Consider the following 22,787-nt stretch of genomic DNA (forward strand, 5'->3'; position numbering starts at 1 on the left):
GTGATACAGAGAAGTGAGGAAAAGGTTGGTGCTTTCTAGGAAAAGGTTGAAGTCGCATGAACGAGGAACTGTAAAATGTTGGATTCAAGCATAATACAAGGGTTAGTCGTGGAGTTTTTTTTGATCATGCAGAAAAACTAAAACAACAGACGGAACTAAGGCCTAACATGGAGAGTGTTACAGATTAAGAGAAAGAGGGCACTGCTCCATGATATTTAACTTAACAAGATCAGACGAGCCTAATTTAGCTAGCTGATCTGCACAGCCTAATTTCAATCCGGATTTCAGATCATGATAGATTGCCATGTATAAGAGTCCCCCGGTTCCGGTTCCAAGCATATCAAGAACAAAGGAGTCAACCTTAGAACTCCCTTACAAACAAAAGTTGACTTGGTGGTAAAAAGAAAAAAAAAAGAAATAGATCCTGATTCTTTCTGTTAGTAAAAATAATAATAATTAATAACTAACATTTATTGATTAAAAAAAACAGGATTAACAGAATTGTAAAGCAATAGAAAATTTGTATTTTTTTTTTTGTGATTATCATGTTATTGATATAAAATATCTATCAAATTTATTGATGATTTATTTTTATCGAGGAGCCTAATCAGTTTTATTGAGATTTTTTTTTTAATCATATTTTTTTCTTCTGTAAGATTCAAGTATGAGACCTAACTTTAGGAGATTAAGTCTAACATCATTACTTGGATATCATTTTTAAGAATTAATCAATAGGAAAATTTATGTACAGAATCATACATACTTTTATGTAATGAAGATTAAAATTAATAATTGATACTAATTACTAATATAAAGTTCCAAATTTAATTGTAAAATAATACTTAAAAATCATGCCTAAAAATTATCCTTAATCATTGGGACAGCTCATTGGGCTTGCGACCACGTTATTCAGTTTGGTTTTGGTTTATCTTTCGCTCAACTACTAGGAGAGGAACGATTCTTCGGCTATGCCTTCCATACCGTGTGAAGGAACAAATTTAGTGGGGGTTTCATTCCACATTTTGTAATTCAAGTAATTCTAAAATTTCCTACTTCTAATTAATTCACTCATTGAAACGGAAACACCTTGAGTGTCATTTTTATTAGTGGTTTGACTAGGGAGGAGAATATTAGGCCAACCTAAAGCTCAACGCAAAATGAAGCAAACAGAAGTCTTTTTGTTAATAATGTTTACTTAATCATGGATGACATCTACATATTTTAGGTCCAACTGAGCATAAATCTTAGTTCGAATTCGCTTACCAAGATGGACAAAAATAAAAAAGAAAAGAATTTGTTCAAAAAGAATTGGACAAAAACCATTTTTATTTTCTTGAACAGATGTCAAGTGGATTCATGAGCTAATTCACCTTATTTGAATGAAAAATAAAATACAGTATAATAGACAGCCAACAAACAGCTGTAGTAGAGAATAGAGATTGCAATACAAGTATACAACCTACATCCATTCGTGCAATGGTTAACAAATGGTGTTTGTGTGATTTTCAACATGTTAGCTGCAGCTTAGTTGTTATTAATCTGGCATTTGTTATGTGTTACTTAGCTCTTATGTGCTCATCTCTCCTTTACAAATATTATTTTTTACCCTAGGAATTGAAAACGTACAGTATTAAAAAGTTAACACTAATTAACTCATATAATAATTTGCTCAATGATCAATTAAATTAAACACACTTAATTCTACTTCACAAATATAATTGTGCGTCATATGCATTTAATATATCATCCAACAAATACCAATGGCATTCTATATGGTTGCTTGGCACATCAAGTTGCTTCTCTTATCAATCTCCTCCGAATTGAAATAACAGTCATACTTAAACTATAGCTAGATATTTTATAATAATAGTTATTTATTTAACAATGATATTATGAAGCAGGTAATCAGATAAAGACACCAAAATAAACAAGATCGCATAGCTCTTCAAAGTGATGTCATCTTAATCAATATTTATTTGATTTTTAATTTTTAATAGGCCAGCTATATAGAACCGGTGAGTCGTTGCATCATGCAAGGTCTGTTATGTAATATGCACCTCATGGAATCAGCTCAGCCGACATAAAAGAAGATATTGACCCTGTAAAGAAAACAACAAAATTTATACTTTAGACATATATATATAATGAATTATAAACAAAACAAAACTTAAATGCAATTTTATAGAGACTGTTCTTTAATTAAATTAAAATTTCACTTCAATAACTTGGGTAATAAATATTTTATTAAAAATAATATAAATTATTAAAAAAACTCTAATAATTATTTGAAAACCACACTCAACATTTTTCTTATACATTCTGGTATATTTATTCCAATCTCATCGCTTGGTTGATATTAATGAATTCCAACACTTATAACATTTATAGAAAATTACAAATTATCTAAATTTTATCCTTATAAAGAAAGATTGAAAAAAAAAAAACGAGTGAGGCAAAACGAAGGAGAAATGAAGAGGATATTGCATATTTGCATGTTAGTGGCCAGTGGGACCCGTCTCTCCCTTCTACAATGACAACTTTCTAGATAACTTTATTTTAATTTTGTTTTCTTCAAGCTGTGTTTGAACTTTGAAACAAGGACTAAATTAACAGAGAAAGATATAATAGGAATAATATAGATAAAAATAAAATAAAAATTACTGTGTAAACGAATAGAAAATTATTGTTCATAAAAAAATGAAAAGAAAATCATTTAATTTTTAAACGCTTAAGAATAATTCAGCCACCTCCCCTCTCATTTCACGCATGTTGGGTGATTTTGTTTTATTTAAACTCTGCGTCCTAGCACCAAAATTTATTTTCCTCTGTATATTCACTCATCTAAATAATAATTAATAAAAACCAAAATACTATATCCTTATTTATTATCCTCTTTTTGACACAACCACACAGTATAACTGTTGTCATGGTTGTCGGAAGAAGAAAAATATATATTTTCCAATTTCCACCCCTCAAATGAATTTTTCAACTTGTCCTTCCCTTTTACTTTTCTAGGAAGTCGCATTAAGCAATTTGTTTGACCATGTTCTGAGGAACCGTTCCTTCATTGCCACATCTAACTGTTCTACTTTGTTTCACGTTGTACAGATTGAACTTTCCAGAGTTTAGATTCGTTAGTTGTTTTGTGAGTTTTGCAGAGAATATAACTCTTCCTTCGATTCAACGCTTTCTTCCTCTTTTGTCACCTTACAGGTACCTTTCTACATGAACTTAACTCCTCGCACCTTCAAAGTTTCATGTTTTTGTTCTTTTTTTTTTTACTCTTTTCCTTGAGATGAATTAGTTGGTATTATCAGAACTATATTTTTTTTTCTAGTTTGTGAATTTTAATTAATTAAAGTGTATAATGATCTCTTTACTGGGTCATCATCGCATATATAAATCTGACTTTTTTTTCTTTGTTCTTATGGATTCACATGAAATTTGGTGTGGATTTGAGAATCTAGCACAATTGTTCTGTTCTTATCCTCGCTGATTTTGTTTTTATCATTGACTATAAGGTTCTGATTTTGATTGAGAAGGCTCAGGCTTCATATCAGAATGGTTTCCGTTGATAATGGTAAAGATGAAATTGAAGAATCTAATGGAAGTAAAGTAAATGAGTTTGCTTCCATAGATATTTCAACTTCTCGAAGAACAATGGTGGGCAATGAAAATCCTCAAAGAAAGTTCCAGGGCACCTTGAGTTCTATTCCCAATAGGATCAACTTCTTCAAATTTGGTTCTGCATCTGCCAAATTCAGGAGGCTTGCTACTGAGAAGGACCAGATTTCGCAAGGCGTGCCTTCCCCGGGTTCTATTGGGTTAAGAGAGCGCTTCAGTGGCATGTTTGCTAAGAAACTTGACTGGGTTTCACTCAAGAAGATGTGTTTAGAATGGTTTAGGGACCCAATGAACATAGCCCTTTTTGTGTGGATCTTGTGTGTTGCTATTTCAGGTGCAATTCTGTTCCTTGTCATGACTGGTATGTTGAATGCTGTGCTGCCAAGGAAGTCACAGAGAAACGCGTGGTTTGAAGTGAACAATCAAATACTCAATGCACTGTTTACCCTCATGTGTTTGTACCAGCATCCAAAGAGGATCTACCACCTTGTCCTTCTGTGCAGGTGGAGTCCACAAGATATCTCAAGGCTTAGAAAGGTGTATTGCAAGAATGGGACTTATAAGCCCCATGAGTGGGCACACATGATGGTAATGGTCATTCTCCTTAATGTGAACTGTTTTGCTCAATATGCACTTTGTGGTCTAAACTTGGGGTATAAAAGATCTGACCGTCCGGCCATTGGAGTTGGAATATGCATATCTTTTGCTATTGGTGCGCCTGCAGTTGCTGGTCTGTATTCCATTCTTAGCCCTCTAGGTAAAGATTATCATTCTGAGATGGATGAAGAAGCACAGATTCAAGAATCTGTTGCTCAGAAGCAAGAGCCACTGAGAGTGAAATCATTTCAGAAGAAATATTCATTTGCCTCCAAACAGCAGCGAAGGGTTATCGAAACTAGACCACAGTGGAGTGGAGGAATACTTGACATATGGAATGATATTTCTCAAGCATACCTATCACTTTTCTGTACTTTTTGTGTGTTTGGTTGGAACATGGAGAGACTTGGCTTTGGAAACATGTATGTTCACATTGCTACTTTTATGCTATTTTGTATGGCTCCCTTTTGGATTTTTATCTTGGCTGCTGTGAATATTGAGGATGAAACTGTTAGGCAGGCTCTAGTAGCAACCGGGATCATTCTGTGTCTTTTTGGTTTACTGTATGGTGGTTTTTGGAGGATCCAAATGAGAAAAAGGTTCAATTTGCCTACTTATAACTTCTGTTTTGGCAAGCCTTCAGCTTCTGATTGCACACTTTGGCTATGCTGTTGCTGGTGCTCTCTTGCTCAAGAAGTGCGAACGGGGAATAGCTATGATATTATAGAAGATAAATTATGCAGGAAAGAAGTTTATTCTAGTGACCAACAGCTAATGTCACCTTTGCCTCGTGAAGATGTGGCATCAAGCAAATCTGGCACAAGTTCTCCTTTGGGTAACAACTCTTCCCCTTCTATGATCAAGCCATCTAGTCCTCTAAATTCAAGCGGTTTTGTTAAGGGGTATTATAGTCCAGAGAGGTCACTATCTACTGTAAAAGAAGAGGTTCCTGAAAGAAGTAAAGATGGAACAATGAACCCACCAACTCCTCCATCAATACAAAGAGAATCTCCTTAGTCCATAAAGGTAAAAAAAAGACAGGGATGTCTTCTGCTCCCTAATAAACATGGCATTGTATGGGATGATGGTCCATCAAATTTTGTGCTCAGTGTATCCTAAGCCATGGTTCTGTTCTCTCAGCTCTCTTTTAATAATGTATGTCAACCTTGAATTTTATCTTAGGAAGTACATTTTAGATGTCGATTGAGCCACATTTGTGTACTTGATTGGGTAGATGTCTGTGTGAAGCCAAAGTCCTTTCTTTCTTTTTTGTGGTTTTCTTTACAATTTTCCTCCAATGTGAATTGATTTAAATGACAGAGGGCATGGTTGTAGAGAGCATTGTACATTCTTAAATCTTAACGTGTGTTCCTTCTTGTGAGAGTAAAATAAATGATTGTGTACACACAACCAGGTTTGTTTTCCAACTTGTATTTTGGAAAACGACTTATTCACAGCTGTTTCCCTGCTGATCTCAAGGCATTGATGAAATGCTTATACAGCTTTCCTTGTTCAATCCAAGATACAAGGCGCACGTTTGTATTGGTGTGTTGCTGTTGTGTTCTCATTTTGTTATAGATTAAAAAAAATAAAGGTTAAATTGTTATTTTGTCTCCCTAGTTTTTCAAATTCACAATTTTGGTCCCTTTGATTTTTAATTGTAATATTTGGTTTCCCTAATTTTACATCACGATTTTTGTCCCCTTGTAGATTATTAACTAATAATTGTGATTATTAAAAATATTAAATTAATTATAAATTAAATAAAAATTACTAATCATTAAAAAAATTTAATGCTATTAATCTTAATGTAGTGTTGTTGCATATTGTTGTCAAAAATTAAGATTATTAATAGTTTTTTATTAATTTTTTTAATAATTAATGGTTTTAATTAATTTAATAACTCAATTAATTGAAATTATTTGTTAATAGTCTATTAGGAGGATCAAAATTACCTATTTATAAAATTTGGGAATCAAATGTTACAATTAAATTTAGCTCATGTATAACACCTAATAAAGATTTGTTTTTATATAATTGTGATTTTAAATATAATTCATAATAAATATGTTTTTTTATCATGATATTAATACAAAATATTTATTATTTAAGACATTGACTAATGTTCCTTAAAGATGGTGAACACACACAAGGGTGTGGTGTTGGTTTATAAATTACTAATACATTATAACTAAAATTCATAGTAAATATTTTTGTAAATATACAGTTTTTTGTTAGACTTTATAGGATGGACAAATAGTTGAACAAGGTCATCGTTACAGGCAATGACACAATGGAAGAAGTTATTAGAGTTATTTGAATTTCAGAAGATTAATAAGAATGCACCCCCCTTGAGAAAATGCTCAGCTCTACCCCAACCCAATTGCTAAATTCACAATTCCAGTTAGCACAAAGCATTCATATTTTCTTTGCCCCAAGAAACATACAAATTAAGGATTTATGGTATCAACATTAAGTTAAATTCTATTATCTATGTCGAGTTTGTAGAGGTATAAGTATATCTCTTTCAATTTTATTCTTCACCTTTTTCTCCGAATAAAAGCTTCTGATAGAGAGGCATCAAATTAAATAAGATATATTTTTTGGTATTGAATTTTTTTTTCAATTTTTTTGTTATTTTAGATGTCATGCACACATAAATGATATTCACAAATCCATTGTAACTAAATATTTTTTTATAAAAAAAAACAGATCCACTTTGATTCATGAATGATCGTTTTAAGGTGAGATCAAAGATAAAGACTAGGTAATTTTTGTTTTAATATGAAAAAGTTTAAGTAAGTTAGGATGCAGGAATTCACTAAAATTAGGACAGACCACAAGACTTAAAAAGAATACTTAAATAAATACTTACATATTACCCATAACACAAGGTTTTCACATCGACAACAGAATCAAACTTTACCAACCTTTATTGGTTGAGACTGAGTAATTAAGCCATTGCAATGAATTGAACATATATTGAATATATGTAATGTCCTTAATTTTCATTCTCTCCTTATCTCAGGTATTCAAGCCTATTGATAAAAACTTGTTTGGGAGGTCTAATATCAGACTTTTTAATAATCCAAGCATTCCATTGACAAATAGATCTAGTTGGTTGACAGTTGTTTTATATACATGCAATTTGTTACAACAATGATACACTAATATTGAATGAAGGGCTTTTGTTTTGCCCTAGACTCAATTTCTTTTGGCAATAATGCTGCTAGTCTGATTTTAGGTGTTGTCATGCAGCCTCTCGTCTGTCCTTTCTCCATTCCCATGGCTTCTCAGGATTTTTTGAAGCCCATAATCCAACACGCTTTGCTCTGGCTTGTTTTTCCCACTAACACCATAAGAACTTACGAAAGTTAGCTTTGAACTATGATGAAAGAACCAGAACAACATGGGTTAGTACTTACTGTTTCCAGTTCCGGTCGTTTGTCATATGCTACGTAGTGCCATGCTAAACCTTTCTTTAACATCATTTCCTTTGTCACAACAGAAAAGCAAGATGAGAAACTTAGAAAGTAGAAACATTTATAGATTAAGAGCAAGATGACAACATGTACACATAAAATGAATACCTGTACAAAAATGCCATTACAATAGATATCACCTACAGAACGACCATAACGATCTTCCTCATAAACAAGGATCCTCAAAGGCTTGCCTTGAACAATCTTGGTCAGTTCAGTTTTAGCTTCCTTTCCATATGGCATTGCACTTTCTGGTGCATCAATTCCCCTATTTTGTTTCCAGGGTTCATTAGTGTCTCCCACAACAACAACTTAAACACTCTAACACTAGTGCTTGTAGAGTCATTACCTTAACCGAATCCTATACTTCTTGGCTAGAATTTCCTCGTTTTGAACCGGAATCACCCTAAGTAAGCAAACAATTAGAAAAAAAAATTTGGAGCATTGGAATCATAGATATAAGGAATTGGAAAACTACAAACGAACCGATATCCTGAATCAATGATCTGTTTGTGCAATGCATCCGCTTCTGTAAAGTTCCTTCGTGCACGCGCTTCTGATCTTCGCACGGCTGCTGCATGCACATTTCCAGGGACAAATGCTGATTCCCTGGGGTCTGTTGTGCTAACATACACAGTTATAGTGTCTCCATCTGCTACTGCCTTTGCATCAACCTAGTCCCATTGAGAATAATGATGATTCATGTCATGTTGTCAACTACCACATTTTCAACTCAGGTATACTTATGACTTTACACATTTCCAATCCAGGTATACTTATGACTTTATATTATGGATTGAATGGAAATGTTAAATTCTTACCGGCAAGGTGTGCATTTCAAATTGAACTCCATCAGGCAAGGATGAAAGGGGTTGGGTAGTTCCTTGAACCAGTGTGTGTGGTAGAGGAAGACCATAGAAAGCCAACAATCCCTATTAAATTAAGCAGCATAACTTTCATCCACAATGAGCTTTGTTTTTTTTAGATGACTTAGGTAACATACTAGTACAGTCATACTTAAATTCAAAGTTTGGAAGAGCATGCAAACCTCAACATCTGCTTTTTGATGTCTTCTCAAGGTCTGAATGACAAGTCTAGCTGCTTCTTCAGGTGTCTTAGGAGGAGGTTTTGCCTCTTTCCAAGCATCTACTAACTTTCTATACCTTCAAAAACATTGTAAGGAACAAAGAGTGCACACATAGTTCAAAGGTAAAGACTTGTGAACGTTTTACAGTATTCAATTTAAGTCCCGTTTGGATAATCTTTTCAATAAGTATTCTCAGGAGAAGAAAATAAGAAAATCAAATGAATTAAATTTCTCTAGAAAGTTAAATCAGCTTGGGGAGAAGTTAAATGAGAGAACTTGTATAATCACCTTATACATAAGCTAATTTTAATTTATAAAAGTTTAATTCATTTTACCTTCATATTTTCTTCTCCTAAGTGTTTATTAAGAAGTTTATTCAATGAAAGCCTTAGTAAGAAGAACGGGGTTGGTGAGTATACCAATTAGCCTGAGCCTTCTTAGAAGACACAACATGCTTGCTGAGTCCTTCCGGGACCTAAAAACATTTTAAAAGGGAAAACATAAAGACCTCACAAAACCAATATACCAAATTAGCCGAAAAGCATAAAGACATCACAAAATGAACATGCCAAATTAGCAGAAAAAAACAGAATTACACCAAGAGTAAGTTGTCATGCTTTTAAATTGCGGTCGCAGTTGAGTTGCGGTGAGTCAAACGCTATTTAAAACCATGGAACTAAGTTCCAAATTGTAGGGCTAAAGGGAGCAACATGTATATGTACCTGGGAGGTGATGTCAAAGTGAAAGAGATCATGGGCAAGTGTTGAAACACCAACGGTGGCAGAGGAAACACCGTGTGGTCCAAGTGATTCAGAATCACCAGCTGCTGTGGGCTTGCAGCAATGGCTGTAGAGGAATCTCAGGGCGTTCCCCATGATTCAATCTTATCAAAGGTTGAAACTTTGATGAGAGAAATTGGGAGAGATGAAGAGGGAGAAAACCTAGGGGTGTGGCAACGAATCTGGTATTTTTATTATTGGGATCGGGTAACACTTACAAATGGAAATGTGCAAAAAGAAAAAGAAAATTTTAGAAACAGAATAGAACAGGTGGCGAATTGTGATTGGCTGTTGTGTTGAATTCTTATTTTTTGCGACGCTGTTGGAGACAAACTGTGGCTGGCAGGTCTTCGTCAACGGTTTAACGTGAAATGTCGGAAACGCTTTTTGAGTATAAAAAAGAAATTCTGGCTTGGTTTAGGGGCCATTGATGGGGTGGTTAAAACTAATGTGATGCTATCTTTAAAAATTCCAGCATGTATCTAGGCATGTGCAAAGTTTTTAAGAGTTTAATTTATATACACGTAAAATTAATCAGAATTTTGTGATTGTTATTACTATAAATGATAATTTATTATTAAATGATTCTATAAATATCATTTATACTATTATATATTATTTATTAAAATTTAAGTATGAATACAAATACAATGTGTAATGGATCTTAATTAATGTAACGAGATATTAAATGTTTCTTTTTATTCTTTTAAAAGATATTTTTTGAATTGTTAATATGTAGAATTTTAATTTTATGTATTTACTTAACTTAATATTTTTTGCACAGCAAAAGAAATTAAATTAATATTTTTTTTAAATTATCACAATTTCCTTAAATGATTACTTTTGGATTCTATTAGGTAGTATAATAAAAACTAAGAATATGTGACCACTTGGTTGGAGTATTAGGCAATGGAATGTAATTTTTTTTACTGAGAAATACTAATAGTTAGTTTGTTAATTTTTGTTAGGGAAAATATTCTAGCTAAAGACAATCTATTCCTTCATCCGTCCACTTTGTTAGTTTATAAATAGTTTTGTTTTGTTCGCACTTGGCAGGTACAAATTATAATCTTTTGAGATATTCTATTTCACAAAAATGGAGATAATTGGTAAGGAAAAGTTTCAGAAGATTGTCTCGTTCAAAATAATAATTGTTCATACTATATAGTGAGGTAGCCAACTAGCCATTTTATTTTACTACTAACTATATAGTTGCCAAGGTTGGCCCTGCGTCAGCAATAGAAAGATAGGGAGGGAAAAAGACAATGCAGTGCAGGATCATTTCAAATGCCTAGCTAAGAGCTTCACTTTAATTTATGAGAAATTTAGCTGTGCATTATTTTTTTATAATATTTTATATTAAAGGATAGAGAAGACGATGAAAGAAAGAAAAAAGTGCGATAAAATGATGAATGTAATAAAGAAATTCTTTTACAAATAGTACAAACCATACATTATAAAATAGATTATTGGTGAACTTTATTTGGTGCCTAACTTTTCCTGGTGCCCACTTTAGGTTAAGGTAAGGCAAGTTGCAAAAAAAGTAACATAAAAGAAATCTAATGAATTGAATCCTCCCTTAATACAAATGGACTGTAATCAAGAGCTTCAATTGTATGATTAATTTATGAGAAATGTCTATGCAAGGCATGAACATCAATCAGTCTAACCGAAAATTCATGAAAAGGAGCATCCACTTGATTGTACTCACCTAATGGTTAGTTTATAGGGAGTCAATCTCACAAAGAATCCAAGAATACCATAGACCTAGGAACTTTGATCCTCTAGTTGTTACTTTCTGCACCTCCAAGTTACTTCCTACACTCTTTTTAGAATATTTTTTTTTTATCTTTTGGATTGGTCATTCTGGAAGCCCAAACAAGAATGCATTCTAGAATGTAATTTACATTCGGAAGTCATAAAGAATGTGCAGGAATCAACTTGGGAGGTACAGCAAGAATATACTGATAGTCTTTGATGATACCACCAAAAACTGTTTTACATAGGCCTATTTGCTGTTGCTATTCACATTCATAATTTCATATTCAACTTCATTTACACGCGAGTATATCACTATTATTAAACACTTTTTCCCAAACATAACAGTAAACTCACCTTTGTCCATATATACATGTTTGATGATTATAGAAGTGAAACTAAACCACACCCACTCTTAAAAATTCAATTCAGAACTTTCAAGAAATAAATAAGAAAAACAGCAGTATGATACTTGTCAAATGTATTGCACAAGTTAAGGTTCTAACAATATTGTCATAAACTCAGTCTCACGCCATCCTAGCCAAGTAAACCCAATATGTTCAACAAAAATATGTGGTCATAAGTTTGATTTTTGGCCTGCACATATGAAAAAACATACATATGTTTGAAAGATGTTAATCTCTTAAATAAATCTCGGTATCTCAAAAGATTAATCTTTGACTTTCAATTAAGAGATATCTTGATTCAGAAAAAAAAAATGATCAACAAAAGGTTAAGTTGTTAATCAAGTTTATTTCACTGTTGAAATTCTATCTTAAAACTGATTAACCTTAGAGTACGTTTGGATAGAAAATTTTAACCGAGGAAAGTAATTTATCAGAGAATTTGAATTTCTGTAATTTAGAATTTATTGTTTGGATACTTTTTATAAAGAATTTAAAATTTTAGAATTTTAAAACAGAATTTTAAACAACTAAAAATCTGGAATTTCAATCTCCTTCTAAGAGGTGAGAAATTGAAATTCTCTTCTTACAGTTTTCTTCAAGAAATACTGTCTGAGCTTCTAAAATATCGATCGGGTGTGAGCATAGAGGAAGAACACTTATAACTAGCACACCAATCATATCTTCTCTTTTTTTTCATTCATTTTTTTCATCCTTATAATTTTAATTTTTTTTATCCAAACACAAAATTTTGAAAATAAAAGAATTTCAATTGAAGTATTTGAAATTCTTAAAATTCAAAATTTTTCAGAATTTTAAATTTCTCCATCTAAACACACTCTAAGGAAAATTGTTGAACAAATATATAAATAAGTTGCACCTCAATAGGGATATGGTATGGAACCCTCCAACAATGGTGAATCTATATATTTAGCATTTATATTAGTTGCTTGTTTCCTTCCTCTTCATCTTTGTTCACTTGTTTTTGAGCCAAACTCAACAGAGACATTGTGGTTGCCAACCTTACCGATGAGTGGAGGCCAGTTACTCCCAAATCAACAGTTAAGAAAGTTTCATGCGCCTTTTGTTGACAGAAAGTGAAGGATTCCATCTTTTAAGTACAGAATTTGATTCCGTCTTCACTAATTGCTATTTCATATAAATATGGCTGTATGTCACACTGTGCCTAAAACATTAAAAATCACCCTACCCTTTTTCTTTCTTCCACTTGCTCGAGGCTTCTAACATCAGAGACGTTAACTTTGCATCAATTTTCCACTCAGAGACAATTAGAATCGCGAATGTAAGAAACTTACTAGCTATTATTTTATCCTTTTGTTTTCAGCTATATATGGGAAAGAAAACTAATCAAAGTTTCTTGTTGTGTGTCATCAGGTAGTGGAAGTGAAGGTTGGTTTTCACTGTGATGAGTGTATCAAGAAAATTCTCAAGGCCATCAAGAAGATTGAAGGTGACAAATTCATTTCCCAAGTTCACAATGATAAAACTAGATATATATATTATGATGATCTCTTTGCTATAACGTAATTTTTTGCCCGTTGCTTTGCAGATATTGAGAAGTATAACGTGGACAAACAGTTGAACAAGGTCATCGTTACAGGGAATGTCACAACGGAAGAAGTGATTAGAGTTCTTCAAAAGATTGGCAAGAATGCTACCCCATGGGAAAATCCTAAACCCCAACCCAATTGCTGAATAATTTACAATTCCAGTTAACACTTAAAACGTAGCCTTAAAGTTTTTTTTTTCCTCAAGAAACATATAAATCAAAGGAGTTATATCGTATTACGCACGAAGTAAAATCTTATAATCTATGTAGAGGTTTATATTATATATCTATTCCAATACCTTTATCTCCAAATAAAGCATCTGATAGTGAGGCATGAAATGAAATAAGAGATCAATAAAAATAATGATTCTATTTATTTGTATACAATCTATTTGTTTAACACTGTTTTACCGTGACAAACGGAACAACATAAATTGGATATTTGTGATTTGTCATAGTAGTGTAATACTGATCTTAAATACAGCTGAATATATAGAAGCATACGTTCACATCCAAAATTATGTTTTATACCTAATAATAACAATTAACAATCAATTGTAAGAGTAGCAGTGATTGTTGTTGTTGTATTTGTCTCACATGATATACATCACATTTCTATCAAATATAATAATGATGTTCTAGTATTACTAGAGTGAAAACCAAGAAATGGAGGAGTATAGACGAAAATCTGCAGTGTATTAAAGCATACACTAGATTGCACTGAGAAGTTTAACTGTACATTTTGATGAGATGTAATAACAATTCCACTTTTAAACATTAATCTATTTTATGAAATAACATATATCTAATACAAAATTGGGAGGGTTATTTGAAAATTAATTTAACATTTTGATGGTCAAGAAAATAATAAGCTCTACGGAAGGTGTTCGTTCGTAGTGCATATTTAGTGTATTGTTCAGCTGGAGAATCCCACGTTTCAAAGTGTAGTTCGATGAGAAGTAAGAAATTACTACTTCTAGTCAAACGTCAGTTTGGTGGCATGGCAATTGAAAAACAGAGCTTATTTTGAAGAGGAACGAAACAAATTGTCATATTTCTTTTTGGAGAAAAAAGAAAAAGAAAAGAAAATAACACAAGTGTTTGATGTAAGCATAAGATGTTATAACTTGAAGAAGGTTTCACTGTCAAGGGTTAATGATTCACCACTCCTCCTTCTCAGTTTGCACATTAGAAAAGCGAAAAAATCTACGTTTGACTGAGCTGTAGCAGATTCCAAGCACAGCTGTATAAATAAGAACTAGTAAAATATTAGTTTCGATCTGACTTTCGTCAAGTAAACTTTTGCGCCAATTGACTAGTAACATGATCTTATAGGATTGTGTAATTGTGTTTGATGTTTTTGATATTTTTGTCTTCTGGACTTAGGCCACCTATGGGAAAGAATTCGTGGTGTCTCATTTGCCTCCTTTAGGTACAATTACTTGTCAACACAATTGGCATTTTGTTTTGGTCTCTAATATATTACGCATTGAAAACGATGGAAAAAGTATCTAGTAGAATTTTTTCTATAAAAATGTTATGCAATAGAAATAAAATAAGATAAAACCATTACTGTAACAAAAAAGACAGAAAAATAATAATCCTATGAAGATATTATATAAATTAAAGTCATACTACTAGTAGTTCCATTGCTTCTTTGTATATAAACTTTTCGGCGACAATCATAAATTAGGAGAAGAAATTAAGATTATATCATAAATTAAAATTAATTATTAAAAAAAATCATTTTATCATTGTGTTTTCTTAAGACGTAGAGAAAAATATCATGAGAAATGTAAAAAAGATCTGTAGCCCAACTCATTTATACGATCCTTTTGGTCTGTTTTTAACCCACGGCATAGACTCATCCCAATCAAGAAAATAAAATTGAAGCCTTTTGAAAATAATCGAATTGATTTGCCACGCCCACAAGCCATACACAATTTTGTTATCTCTTAGCCAAACTCGTAAACATAAAATTCTGAAATTACAGCAGATATTAAGATCTGTAACACGGACACAAGCCAAGCAATTATCATTAACAAAGAAACTGACTTTATCTTTATGGAAAATATCAGAGCAACAAGTCAACACGAAAATTAAAATCTGGAAAATGTAAAGAAAGAAAGCTCTGAAGTCATTTGCGCTTATGTACACAGCTATAGCTGGTGGGGAATGGGCCGGCTTGCGTCTACCTGGGCTGGTGAATAGCCCGTGGGCTCACCTTGGGCTTCACAAACTTGGGGGCCTTTTCCACATACCTCGGCGCCTGGGCCCATCCTCCTCCACAGCTTCGCCATTTCAGCAGCCCCAACGACACCACCTCCTTCCCTTCCTTTCGTTCCCTTTCATCTTCATCTTCTGCATCCATCCAAATAAAATAAATTAATTAAACAAAAAAAAGAAGACATAAAGTAGTAAATGGAGAGAAGTTAAGTAAGTGAGTTACGGAGATCTAGGTCAAAGTCGAAGTCGAAAGCGTCGTCGTTTTGGAACTGGGGATCTTGGAAGCACTCGCGGAGCCAGTAGTCGCGGAACCAGGGGGAGGAGTGAACGAGGTCCCACCACTGGTCGGAGAAATCCTCCACCGTCCGATAGGCGAGTGGCACGAACATCGGAGCGTTGGGATTCAAGCTAGAAGCAGAAATGACTTCCATTGAAAGAAACAGGATAAGGATATGAGTGTTGAATAAGGTTTGTGCTTATCCACTACCTAGTGGGTGGGTGAGTATTTATAAGGAAGGACATAGACTTGGGTTGGGTTGGGTCGGTGCTATTACATTGCACACGTGACATGCGTGTGGTATAGATAGATAGATAACTGAGGACACGGTTTTTTCTGGATCAGCCAGCCACGGTTTTTTCAGATTCCGCTTATGGGTATGGAGCCTAGAAGGCTAGACTTGACCACAATTCCATCATTTTCTGTCTCCTGCTCGGTCACACCTAGATTAATTCATTATACTTTATTTATTCATGCTTTTTAAATAACTATATAGTTAATTTTTAGTTACAATACTGATTTCTTAATTATTTTAGGTGTATTGATTTTTGAACGTTATGTGTTTGGTAGAAGTTGTAAAAAAGTTTTTAAAAAATTGGGGCGGGGGATAATTAAATTCATAAAAAAAATGGTTATATTTTATTTGTTGTGTTTGTATTTCCATAATAAACAGTGTCATGCTATTTAAAATAATTTTATAAAAAAATTATTAATAATCGTGTTTTAAAATTTATTTAAAAATAACATTTGAAACAATGATATTTAAAAAAAATAACAATATTCTTTTTAAATATACTCATTTAGCTTATACCAAACAAAAGGCAATCTTCCAAATTCCAACGCAGATTCAATGCACTTCATTTATTTTAATTGTTATAAATAAATTATTTTAAAATTCAAAGAACCAGACCTATAAGTAATCCATATAAATATAAATACTGTACATGCTTGTATAGTGGGTCCTGGGGACTTTTTTTTTTTTTTTTTTCTAATCTGTGTGGGACTTATATATATATTTGAGGGGTACAGCTCATGATGTTGATAAAATTAAAAAATTCATGATTTTTTGTGTTTTGCCTCCTTTATTTTTATAAGAAAAAATATATTTTAGGTTCCTATGATTTTACTTTGATAAAATTTCATATTGATAACTTATTAATTATAATTAATTTATTAATCGGATCATACACAAGTATCTTAAATCTAGACATCCCAGATATATCAATCTATTTATTTTAGATCTCAAAGTTGAAAACACAATTTATTTTTTAGAGGTTCACTCATCAAGTAGTTGATAATATAAATTGGTCTCGGTGTGGATACAAATAAAATTTTTACACTATTAAAAAAAATTATTATTTCAAGAACAAACATTCAAACATCCCGGGTACATCAATTTATTTATTTTATTTATTATTATTGTATATTTTAAATGTAAAATAAATTCTAATTTTTCCACTGAATTGTTTGCAACAGTGTAACCATTAGTTGATTGCCTTAGTCAATTGCCATCAATGACAAGACCTTTCCAACTAATGCTGCCGCCAATGAAGAATAAAATATTAAGTATCAAGTTTGTGTTTTGTATTAGCTTTGGACAATATCACCTTAACATTAGTTATATTCTAAAATCAATGCAGAAAAAAAAAAGTAAAAGATAAATCATGACAACTCAGAACAGTTAATAGGAACATGGCACAAGTAGCATAGGCATGGGCATGGGTGTAAATAGAGGCTTTCCCAAGATATTTGTACAAATCAATCTTAGAACTCTCACCCACAGCAAGTTTTAACTGCCTCTTCAAGTTCTAACCTTGGAATAATACTGTTTGGATTCCAAAAGAAGCGTGAAGGAATTTATTGGGACTACCTCATATTTATCCAAAGGTGATTTATCATCCATTTCACCCTGCTTTTCTTAACAGGGCTGCAGGATGCTACAAATGTCTTGTGAGGAACATGATAAAATAGCTGCCAAGTGCCAATTTATCACACACACTATAGGCAGGTATATATGCTGCCTTCTACACTATATAACTTGTGGACTTTCTATCAACCATGCACAAACACATATTGTGATATATATGTTCAATAGGTACAACTTTGGCCTTCTTTTTTATCAGGACATTGGCAGAAATGGATATCAAGTCCACACCTATTGATACAAAGGCTTTCATATTTCATACACTTGTTCAATTTGTATATATCTTCAATCATTTTGTTTTCAAACGTTCCCCGTTCCCCCTCCAAAAGCTTTCCTTTCATTTTTGGTTTGCAACTAGGCTTGGTACTAATGTGGTTCTTTTTACAACTTGTCGCAGAAGGACACCACCATCAGAGATAGTTTTGACTTGTACAGTGGATTATTCTTACATAATAGGTTCGCTTTACAAGTGGTATGCAACTGCCGTCCAGATGGCTATTTCCCAAAATATAGTATTGAAAATTGTCTATTTACACTAGGAAAAAATAGTAATTCACTCTATCGAAATTTGGAAAAATTTAAACACAAAAACAAGTAAATGAAGATAGACTAATTGAATTGTGCTAAATATGAAGTTGGAGAATCTTGAACATGCCTTGCACAAAGTCAAAGAGACTCTGGTTCAAAGGAAGAGTGAGAGGAGCTGGGTCCAGAAAAGACTGAATGCTGATATATAATCCTCTTGTTGACAATGGTTTATTAGTGTATAGTCTCAATTACTTACCAGCAGTTGCGGCATTCTACCCAAGTTTCATTATACTTTAATCCTCTCAGTAGAGACACAATTTTTTCGCATAATAAAATCATGTGAAAATATAATTTGAGAAGATCGATTTCTATGAATCTCTATATTTATGTTAGTTCCTTCTCTTGGTATGAAGGTGGCTTATAAGTATAGACACAAGTTTCATTTAGTGTATATGCCTTTTAAGTTCATTTCTTTCCTTCTCTTGGATATGAAGCTGCTTGCCATGGATAAGCATTAAAATGAAATGAAATTATCATTATTTTTCACTGCATTTATGAATTAGGAGTACTAGTCATGATGAATTCATTTTTTGGATGAACCTGGAGTTTTTCTTAGCTGAAAGTAATGGATTAATCTCTCGACGCGAAGTACTGAGAGGGGTGGTCATGATAAAGTGTGGGTGTGTATATGAGCTCTAGTAGCATGTACATGTTCTCCGGATCCATGCCCTCCAATTCTGTCCGCAGTCTACATTATTTGCTAAAGCAAAATAATTTCCTTCTCCATAAATGCTGGCAAAAAGTAAAGTGAGCATAACCCGCATATTGTTTCAATCTTGATTCAAATATCTTCAAGCAAGCAAAGCAGGAAAACTTTAAATATTACATTCATGTAAGAAGCAATGGACACATGATTATGAATTAAAGAGGATAATTTGACTTTTCATCTTTAAATAGTAGTAATACGATAATACAAACTTTTTACAATCATAGTCATTAAAATTAAATTCCCATGCAAATGATAGCGTGTTTGTGAAAAATGAAAACAAAACAATAATTTCACTCCATTATCATTTTCTTTACAATTATAATCACTTGTTCAATAAAATGAAAAATAATACACATATGAATTTGTGATATAGTTGATTCGTTTCTATGGTCCAAATCAGAATTGATTGATATATTCCTTTGCGTGACTCCTAAGCTATGCAATTTTGAGGTAGACCGTTTCCCTGAACTCCAATCTCCTGGTTTCATGATAGAACGTCTTGTGCTTGTTAGGCCAATACGTTAGCCATATCCAACCCCTTATCTCCCACTCCATTGTCTTCCCCACAGCACCTTTGTCCACTTTCCAACACACACTTTCTCCATATTCATCGCGTGCAAAGATAACCCCTCCTTGCCTCGTGAAAGGACGATAAGCACTCGAATACCTAATGGCGGATCAAAGACTTTAAAATAAATAATAATAACAGATATTGACTATACAATGAGTTCAAAAACATAAAAATAGTGGATAAAATATTAAAAAATCATCTTATTTATTTGTAGTTTCATTTCGTTAAAGGTGTGATCCAACAACAAGTGATTTGTTCTAATGGTAATGAATTCAATTTTTTTTAAGTAGGAGTGACAAATGAGTTGAAAAAATCATCTTATTTTTAACAGTGTGGATAGTACCTGTCTTTGAACCATGACTTTGGATTAAACAACGCAACCTTTGAAGGCTTTGTGGAGAACACTTCCTTGCCATCGGTGCTATCGTGAAGAAACCAGTTCAAGTTTGCACTGTAGCCATGAACTGATTGCTCGAATTTCCAGGGCTTTAAGCTCACAGTTGTGGACTCTCCTGCTGATACGCTAAGTCCTATGTAAGGATTTGGTGGCTCGAATGAGGCTTCTATGCCTTTCTCCACGCCAAACTCTATTCGTGGGTTCTCCGAGGATTTGCCAACGGATACGGTTAGTACTTGGTGTTGAAGTGTGGGGGTGAGTTGCAATGAGATTCTTGAAGGGAAATGTTTTTCTGCTGCACCTGCTCCTCGTTCTCTCATCAGAATGTCGTTTACCAGTTTTAAAACATCGCATCTTTCCACAGAAATGTAAATATTGGTTAATTTAACATGATAAAGAATAAGAATCAAAATCACCCCACATGCATATATAAAGAAAATAAAATGATGACAAGTCATATATTTTTAGTTGGGTGTTGTAAAATTTCAAAAAAAAAGTATATGCGAATGATTGCTCCTCATTTCTTATCTCTTTTTTTTTTCTCTCTCTCTCCAGTATAGAACGATGACACGTAATTGGAAAATATTTTTTTTTCTCTCAATTTTGAGATAGAAATTATCACTTCTAATTTCTGGTCTCTTTTTTCAATCTTTTCAATGGAAAAATGACATGTGATTGGAAAATAATGTTTTCTCGCGAAGTTGTTGATTTTATTGTGTTGAAGTTGAGATACATAGATATGATCACTTTCAATTTTTTACCTCCTTTTTCTGTCTTTTCAATAGAAAAATGTCATGCGATTGGAAAATAATATTTTCTCTCGGATTTGTTAATTTTATTGAAGAGTCGTTTTTTTAGATGAAAAAAAAAATTGACACATAAAGATAGCAAGTGATATTAGAGAAGTTATTACATATATAGTTTCAAATTAATCAACGCTCATAATTCCAACTAATCTTTATACAATATATATATATATATATATATATATATATATAGAACTAAAAAATTTAATTTACAAAAGAAAGAATTAATAGTACTTTACTGTGTTGTGTTATATAGAGTCCTTTAAAAAAATGTGTTATATAAAGATTTGTCAAAAATTCAAAATCATGATAGTTTCAAATTATATAATAATTTTTATGTCTTTTTTTCGTGTCTTCTAAGATATACAAAATTAAATTAGAAAAATTCTAATGTTAATTCATTAAATTGTGAGATTAACTAACAAAATATCAAATTAATTTTTTTAATTGGATAAATATTATTTGATTACCTTATGTTGTCAATGTTCACCACGATTTCAACCCACCTCTCTCTGATTATGACTTTGTAATTGAATTGAAGAACACCTTCAAGCTGCTGATATTTGAGAGAGAATTCAAGCCTCTCATCAGCTGGATGGTTGTTTGCATTCACAACATCCATGTTTATGACAGGGCAATACAATTGAACTTTCCACAACCCAAACGTTGAGAACGCATAAGAAAATAGAGGAGATGGTGTTCTGATGGTGGTGTGATCAGTGTGATGTGCTTGTTGGATCTCCACAATCCAATTTGTGATCGCAAGGTTCACAGAACGCATCCACTGTTCTTCCAAGTTGGAACCCAAGAGTTTCATCAGAAATTTTGATGCTTGCCTTGATTGACACCCTGCCAATTGTTCTTTCAAAGTGTTAAGGCAACCAGAACGAAGATCAGAAGGGGCTTCGTATATGCAAACTAGGAACAAGAGGGTGAGGAAAGCAAGGTTGAAAATGTCTTGGAAGTTGGAAACAGAATCAAGTTTGGGGAACTTGATATAGGGAATACTGTGCTTGTTGGTGCCATAATGAAGGATCTCTTCTATGAAATTAACAAGGAGGTTGGAAAGAGTTTCATCATCTGTTAACCTCATGGTTTTGGTGCTAGGTTTGAAAGGTTTAGAGGTCCAAAGAGAGATGGGAATATTGAAGTCTGCCACAATGGCTAAGGAGATTCTTGAGGATTGGTGATGATTTTTTGCTATGGTGAGATTAAGAGATGGTTGAGATGAGTTTGTGGAACATATGCTCAGGGACATGGAAGATGTTTTCCATTCTGGGATTGGTGGAAGGTTTTGAATCCATGAAAACACATCAAGAAATCTGTAATAAGCCATAGCAGAAAATTAACCTAGCTAGCTATAACTCTATGGGTGTTGTCGTGTGGGGTTTCATATATTTGGCGAGTTCAATCTCTATTTAATCGATGCAAAGCAAATTAGCAAAAAGATTCTGGTTGGGCAAGAAAAGTCAAAAGTATGTTGTGCATGTGATTAGTACAACGATTAGCACCTGGGAAAAACAATGATGGATTGTGGTACTTACAAGATAAACTGATTTTTTGTGTGTTCTATCGTTCCCATCACATGTGCTGGCTAGTTGTCTAAAAATGCATGGTTATTTTAGCATGATTGCAAAATGCAATAATGATAAAACAAAAGAATGATAATTATTTTACTTATTTGGATAAGCATGTTCCACTTCACTAACAAAATAATAGGTTACGTGTGCAAGTCTTTATTATTTTTTATTCTTTATTAAATCAAGAAAAAAAATTAAAATAAATGAATAAATTTATAAAAGTTGTTTACCTTTATTATTATTGTTAATAAAGCATAGTTCAAAAATTCGATCCGATCCGGTCAGTTGGATCGGTCCAATCAGGATCCGGTGACATAATTGGATCGGTTTGACTATTGGATTGATCATGCATCTGGTCCGATCAGATCCGACCAGTTTAGGATAAACTTGACGACCCAGACTAATTTT

General features: G+C 32.9%; 5 protein-coding genes across 6 annotated transcripts; 2 read left to right on the forward strand and 3 right to left on the reverse strand.

Annotated features, from left to right (window-relative positions):
• The first annotated feature begins 2,920 nt into the window (after positions 1-2,920).
• LOC114399481 lies at positions 2,921-5,835 on the forward strand. 2 transcript variants are annotated; one of them, XM_028361687.1, is made up of 2 exons: positions 2,921-3,213; positions 3,543-5,835. In XM_028361687.1, exon 2 carries the CDS (start codon positions 3,562-3,564, stop codon positions 5,236-5,238), a length of 1,677 nt encoding a protein of 558 aa, XP_028217488.1. In that variant the 5' UTR covers positions 2,921-3,213; positions 3,543-3,561; the 3' UTR covers positions 5,239-5,835. The 2 variants fall into 2 exon arrangements, with proteins under 2 accessions (XP_028217488.1, XP_028217482.1); XM_028361681.1 differs by having other exon boundaries at positions 2,923-3,213; positions 3,522-5,835.
• Positions 5,836-7,075: 1,240 nt separating this feature from the next.
• Positions 7,076-9,787, reverse strand: LOC114399497 (staphylococcal-like nuclease CAN2). Its single transcript, XM_028361694.1, has 9 exons — positions 9,513-9,787; positions 9,210-9,265; positions 8,752-8,866; positions 8,525-8,635; positions 8,190-8,377; positions 8,053-8,109; positions 7,812-7,971; positions 7,647-7,715; positions 7,076-7,570 (listed from the first exon to the last, which is right to left on the reverse strand). The coding sequence occupies exons 1-9, from the start codon at positions 9,663-9,665 to the stop codon at positions 7,472-7,474; spliced, it is 1,008 nt and encodes a 335-aa protein (XP_028217495.1). The 5' UTR covers positions 9,666-9,787; the 3' UTR covers positions 7,076-7,471.
• Positions 9,788-12,929: 3,142 nt separating this feature from the next.
• Positions 12,930-13,585, forward strand: LOC114376878 (protein SODIUM POTASSIUM ROOT DEFECTIVE 2-like; the record flags this gene model as incomplete). Its single annotated transcript, XM_028335192.1, has 3 exons — positions 12,930-13,034; positions 13,127-13,202; positions 13,302-13,585. Coding segments are annotated over 3 exons (327 nt in total), but the record flags the coding sequence as incomplete, so codon positions are not given.
• Positions 13,586-15,196: 1,611 nt separating this feature from the next.
• LOC114399504 (protein EARLY RESPONSIVE TO DEHYDRATION 15-like) lies at positions 15,197-16,023 on the reverse strand. Its single transcript, XM_028361704.1, has 2 exons — positions 15,751-16,023; positions 15,197-15,662 (listed from the first exon to the last, which is right to left on the reverse strand). Exons 1-2 carry the CDS (start codon positions 15,956-15,958, stop codon positions 15,493-15,495), a joined length of 378 nt encoding a protein of 125 aa, XP_028217505.1. The 5' UTR covers positions 15,959-16,023; the 3' UTR covers positions 15,197-15,492.
• A 3,273-nt stretch (positions 16,024-19,296) lies between these two features.
• LOC114399514 lies at positions 19,297-22,416 on the reverse strand. Its single transcript, XM_028361715.1, has 3 exons — positions 21,270-22,416; positions 19,940-20,347; positions 19,297-19,692 (listed from the first exon to the last, which is right to left on the reverse strand). Exons 1-3 carry the CDS (start codon positions 22,133-22,135, stop codon positions 19,461-19,463), a joined length of 1,506 nt encoding a protein of 501 aa, XP_028217516.1. The 5' UTR covers positions 22,136-22,416; the 3' UTR covers positions 19,297-19,460.
• Between the last annotated feature and the right edge of the window lie 371 nt (positions 22,417-22,787).

Source organism: Glycine soja, chromosome 2 (assembly GCF_004193775.1).
Source record: "Glycine soja cultivar W05 chromosome 2, ASM419377v2, whole genome shotgun sequence".
NCBI classification, from domain to species: Eukaryota; Viridiplantae; Streptophyta; class Magnoliopsida; order Fabales; family Fabaceae; genus Glycine; species Glycine soja.